Below are 6,000 nucleotides of genomic sequence, written 5' to 3'. Positions count from 1 at the left end.
ACTGAGTGACTTCACTTTCACTTTTGATAGAATTTAGAGAATTTGCTAGAGCCATTCCTTAGGTTTATATTTGGAAACAACAGAAATCACCAACTAGCATTTTCCAAATCATTTAAGATAAAAAGTACTCAGTAAAATAAATAAATAATGAATAAACAAGCAAACAAGTAAAAATGAACTTATGAAGACCCCCAACAGCCCCCTTGGAACCCTTGGAATTCTTTTCTTACTGCCAAGGAAATCAGTCTTTTACTGAGTTCTGGAGTGTGGGAGGTAGTAGTGGTTATGAACCACATTTTAATCTCCTGTCACTTCCAGGAGCACATGACTAGATCAGAAATTCTCACTACTCTTGGAATTTTAACACTAGTACATTTGACTATGATGACGCAGACTTGTTTGGAAGGAAAAAATCTTTGTGTGAGACTGAATCTCAGAAGATTAAGTAACTTGCCCATTGGCTCAAAGTATTTAAACCCAGTTCTAAAGGACTCCATAGGTCAGATCTCTTCGCTTACTCTTTGCTGACCCCAAGAAGCTTAAATGACATGGCAGTTAGAGGTGGCTAAGATTTTTAGTTTATTGGTTTTAAACATCATTTTTTTTAAGTCTCTTAACAATACAGAGAAAATTAAAGGAGCATTTTAAGCCCTCTGAATTGTTTTGGTTGTAGTATTTTCTGAATGTATTTAACATGAATGAATTTGTCTTCTTTTACAAGGAAACATACAGAGGTGTATTCCAGAATTGACTGTTCATGGCACATACAGTTAGCGGGTGTTCACTGGCACTTATTTTTATCATCATGTTGCTGTTAGTTAAGGCAAAAATAGGTAAGATATTTCTGTAATCTAATCTGTGGAGGAATTTTTGGTTTAAATTCTCACAGATGAAATATGCATTTGCAGTAAATGTTCTGATAGTTGGTCTTTTTAAGGTAATCTGTCAAGTTTAAGTGGATAAGTTTGGTTCTAAGTATGTTACTAATATGTATTTTATTTCATTATATTAATGATTGAAACTCCAGTGATATCTTTTCCTCTTAAGAAAGTGACTAGGTAACCAGGCTAGGAATCATGAATGGGTGTTTTAACAATCATGAATGAATTTTAACAAAGAGTACTCATGGATGGATTCAGCTCTGCTAAAAAGAGAAAATAATGGCTGTCATTTTCTTTCCTTTTCTTATTGGCATCTTATTTTTTACTTTCTAACCCATTAGGATCAAAGAAACAAAAAACAAACATAAAAGTAAGAGAGAGAAAGAGATTATTTCTGAAAATAAAAATGGAAACTTTTCATTTAAAATAAATATTTAATATTTCCTTTATTTGACTTAAATAACTTTTACCAATTTGTTTATGGTAGTTTATCCAAGCAATTTTACAATTAACAAAAAAATACTTTCAGTGGAGGCTTTATATCATATCTAAAAATTCAGGGTGAATCTATAAGGGTTTTTTTTTCATCAGCAGTTACTGAATACTACCAAAAACTGCTAATTTGCGATTCACTGTTGTATTTACATATATAGAACCACCTGGAGAGTAAGAATGATCTCTCTTTAAGAGTTTATTGTGGGATCTGGCATAAGGAAAATAATATGGAGAACTCTTTTTAAAAGAAAAATACTTTTGTGTACTTTTGTATTAGCTGTATTGGGAGTGGTTCATCCTACCTAGGGTCTTACATCTTGGAGGAATACCATGGTAAGACCTAATTTCCATCCCTGATTCCAACTACAAACATACCAGAGCCCCTAAATATTTTATTATAAAATAATGCTAGGGATTACACATACTTTATACCCCTAATATAGCAAGAGAGGGGATTATTCCCAAATGTGCCCTTTAACATTTGTAGTAGCCTTTTAGGCATTTGTGATAGCTTTTTAATCATTTTGGTATGAGTATTGAAGTAAGTGTTATAAATCATAAATGGGCAGGGAAACAAATGTGATTTATTCTGGGAAGTACTTTTTGTAGTTTGTTGAATAATTTGCATATAATATGATGCATATTATATTAAGCATATAATGTTCTTCCAACCCTATTTTCTCACCACTTTCCTATTTATAGTTCTGGTTGTAGTATTACTGTTTTGAAAAGGATGTATACTTTAATTCAGATACAGTTAGACTTTAAAATAGTTGCCTTCTCTCCTCACTGTGCTTCACCAATAGAGCCAGAGCAACATAGCTTGTGTGTATTTCCATGATTTGATAGGGTTTGCTTTATCCAGCTTTGGGAAATTTACACAGACCCTCCAACTGATATAGGTTTCTTATGTGCCGACTCATCTTTTGCATTTGTATCTTGCTGCAGATGTGTGCAAGAGAGGGGATGTGACTGTGCACCCTTCCCATGTCATTTCGTTAGGATCAGCTGTCAACATTTCCTGCTCTTTGAAGCCCAAACAAGGCTGCTTGCCATCCTCCAGTTTTAACAAGTTAATCCTCTACAAGTTCGACAGAAGAATTTGTGTTCAGCATGGTCACTCCCTCAGTTTTCAAGTCACAGGTCTTCCCCTGGGTACAACCCTGTTCGTCTGCAAGCTGGCCTCCAGCAGCCGTGACGAGATTCGAATATGTGGGGCAGAGATCTCCGTCGGTGGTGAGCAGTCCATCCTGAGTTCCTAAAGACTGGTGATCTTCTGGTATTTGGCATGTATTAAGCAGAAATCCAAGTAGAGGACAGTGTTCTTTCTTCTCCCACTTCAGGATATATTTAATCTTCCTAGTAACATGAGCACCTCAATGTATTAAGTCCAGAAATCAATAGAATTGGGATCTCATTTAGTAAATCTCCTCTTTCCTCTCCTCTCCTCACCTTTCCTCTTCTCCCCTCTCCTTTCTATCCTTCCCCTCCCCCCTCTCTCTCTTTCTCTCCTCTTTTTGGCCATTAAGACCATTTATCTGTTGCCTTTGGACTCCAAAATCAGGAAAAAGGCTTTCTGCATCTGAATCTATGTGCCTTCTTGACTTACAAGAGTTTGTTCAAAGCCACAGCCTCCTAAAAAGAAGATGTCTTTCGACTTGTGCAGTCCAGGCTGATACCCAAGGCTGAACACTTCTCCCCTCTCTGACTTAATGTAAAAAAAAATAATAATAATTCTTCCATCCACTTCACTCCTGACCACTGATTATCATACTGAGCAGACGTTAAGAGAGAACGATCATCATACTTAGTATCTTTCCCTGGGTTTTCTAGAAAACTGCCTGAGACTAAACTGATGTGCTAAGACTTCAGAGTGGGAGAGGAGATGTCCGGTTCCAGGGAAGCAAGAGTGAGGGAGTGAATCAGGGAAAAAGTGGAGCAAACATGAGGTGCTTAAGTTACTGACTTGGCCACGGCATCACCAGAAGATACAGCTGGTTGCTTGGTAACTAGGGACATCCCCAGAAAGAACATATGGCAATAGAGTGACAGGTGAAAGAGAGAACTGTCTGGTGTAGGTCAAAGTTCACCCACAGAGCACCAACTCCCCCGCACTGCTAGCTTGCACTATGAGTCTCTCCACACCATCTCCAGGGGTAAGAACTAAGATGTCAGAGTTGGCGTCTGCAACCTGAGCCACAGTGCATAGGGTGAACCAGCAGCACACCTTCCTGCAGCTTGCAGTCCGCAGCCTTGAAGGCCCAGCCCTGCAAGCCAGTGAGCACGCAAAGGCCCTGAGCCATCCTAGGGCACGCTGTGCCTCTGTGGTTCCCGGGAAACTCCAAACTGGCAGGTGAGAGGTGTGTGGAGAGTCGGAGGAATTGCTGCTGCAGGCTGGCTGACTAAGATGCACGGACAGGGTCCCTGTCATAACGAGAGTGGTACAGAGCTCATTGCAACTTATCAGGAAAGATAGGAGCCTCTTCTCTGTGACCTGTAACAGCAGCCCCCAACCTTTTTGACGCCAGGGGCCAGTTTCACGGAGGACAGTTTTTTCACAGACCATGGTAGGGTGCTGGTTTCAGGATGATTCAAAAACATTGTATTTACTATGCACTTTATTTCTATTATTATTACATCAGCTCCACCTCCGAGCATCAGGCATTAGATCCTGGAGACTGAGGATCCCTGATCTGTAAGGACATGGTTGGTGCCAGGCAGTAATTCCTAGAGGGCCACCACAAGCATTGAGCAGAATACCAAGCATATCTAAGCAAATTATTGGGGGTGTGGAGGCATAAACTAGGTCTCATACCCCTCTTCCAGCTCAGGGACTCCTCTGATGGGTTATGTACACTCAGTTCTGACAGCCTGTGATGTAGTAAAAGGAGCATGGGCTTTGAATCCCAACCCAGCCATTAGCAGTGGACTCTTAGTTTTAGTTCTCTCAGTCTCAGTTTCTCCATCTGTGTGATGAAGATACTAACACCTACCTCCTAAGATGGTTGTGGTGATTAGATGATACCTTGGATGCAAAGTGCTTAATCTAGTACCAGGAACACAGGAGGCACTCAAGTGATGAGCGCTAGGTCTGCAGTTCCACCGGTTTTATTCTTTTCTTCATGTATACAGGATGCTGAATGGCTGAGCATGTTTTGCTTGAGAGGAAATAAAGTATTGCTTATAGGCAAAATGAAATTTTTTCTTAAGAACACCATTTGTCCTCACCTCCCTTATCTTCCAAACACCTGACTATTTTCTCCGGGTAATTCACCGTCTTATAGACCAACATATTATATTGGTCTCAGACATTCTCAGCTCTGTGATGTCAGTTCCAAGTTTTTTAGGGAGCTAACAATGGCCTTGGAAGTCAGTATCTTTGCAGATGTGCTTAAGCCATTCCATTCCATTTCCTGTCCTTGCTCAGATGCGTGGGAGTGCCACAGCCCCATTCATCCAGAGGTTGTGCACGCACCTGTGGCAACTGATAGCGTCAGGAGATCTATGGAGATGGTAAGGCACGTCTGCCCCGGTGTAGCTCAGTTGGGCAGCGATGCTGGAATGTTGCTTGTGCAGCGTGCTCAGGTGATAACCACACCATCAAATGGCTGCTCTTTGAACAAGTTTAGCACCTTTGAGGTAAAGAACTGACTGGAAGCAACATCTTTTTCTGAGTATGACAAGTCATTCCAAGAAAAGACACAATGAATGTTGGTTTCACCTGGTGCAGTGAGTTTAATTCTATCTGGTGATGGATTGAGCAGTCCATTTTCTCTTTTGTGATAAGTGGTAGTCCAGAGTAACATTGCATACCCCAAGTAGACCTGTCATAAAAGTGACTGGTTCTTCAGGATTGGGAATGGGTAGATGGCCTTGAAGCCTCTTCTTTCTGGCCCCCTCCTGGGCTTGCGCTGCTCTGCTGCTCAGAGCTCGTCCAGGTTGTGCAATAACTAAACAACCAGGGCTCTACTTAACCTCAGAGGATTGGGCCACAACTTATTTGGACAACCTAGGAAATAAATGAAAGACAGTAGATTCTTGCTTAGTTGTTTTCAAAATATGCTTAGCTATTGATATTTCTGAACGCTATTTAATACTTTTTATTTCATATAGTTAGTAGGGCTTTAAAAACTAATAAGAATACACATGACAATACAAATAATAATTACATGGTAAACGATTTTCACTTCAGAGGCTTTGATTTCTGACTTTTTCTTAGCTTCAGCTATTATATACATTTATATTGAAGAGAATTAGGTCTGGTTTATCCTGGGACAGACAGTCTCTGGCCAAACCATGTCCCAACCTGAAGTAGACACCTTCATTTCATGGTCCAGGGAACTCACATTTAATAAGTTGCTTTGATTTTGAGTAAAAGCTATGGTCTTTAAAATGAGATGCTCTGCAAACTTTTAGGAGTAAAGGTGAAAGTGAGACTAACTTTTTCATTATGCAAAAGTGTCAGGTATATTATCTCTATCTCATTTGGTCATCAAAGACCCTATGAAGCACTAGAGAAATGATGGTGGTTTGTGTACATGTATTTACTTTCATTCCCCCTGAAATTAAGCCAAGATGCAGTAAAGAAAGTTTTCTAGAGGCACAAACCCTAAAGGACAAAAAG

General features: G+C 40.0%; 1 protein-coding gene across 1 annotated transcript in view; it reads left to right on the top strand.

The window, feature by feature from the left end:
* Nucleotides 1–805: 805 nt before the first annotated feature.
* IL12RB2 (interleukin 12 receptor subunit beta 2) overlaps nt 806–6,000 on the top strand; it is a 71,907-nt gene continuing 66,712 nt past the window's right edge. Inside the window, exons 1-2 of the mRNA XM_040231932.1 lie at nt 806–833; nt 2,325–2,612. Coding sequence (XP_040087866.1) covers nt 806–833; nt 2,325–2,612 — 316 coding nt within the window. The remainder of the gene's footprint in view (nt 834–2,324; nt 2,613–6,000) is intronic.

Source organism: Oryx dammah, unplaced genomic scaffold, assembly GCF_014754425.2.
Source record: "Oryx dammah isolate SB20612 unplaced genomic scaffold, SCBI_Odam_1.1 HiC_scaffold_28, whole genome shotgun sequence".
In the NCBI taxonomy this organism is placed as follows: Eukaryota; Metazoa; Chordata; class Mammalia; order Artiodactyla; family Bovidae; genus Oryx; species Oryx dammah.
Note: the sequence above shows the minus strand (reverse complement) of the source record. Positions and strands in the feature narration are given on the sequence as shown.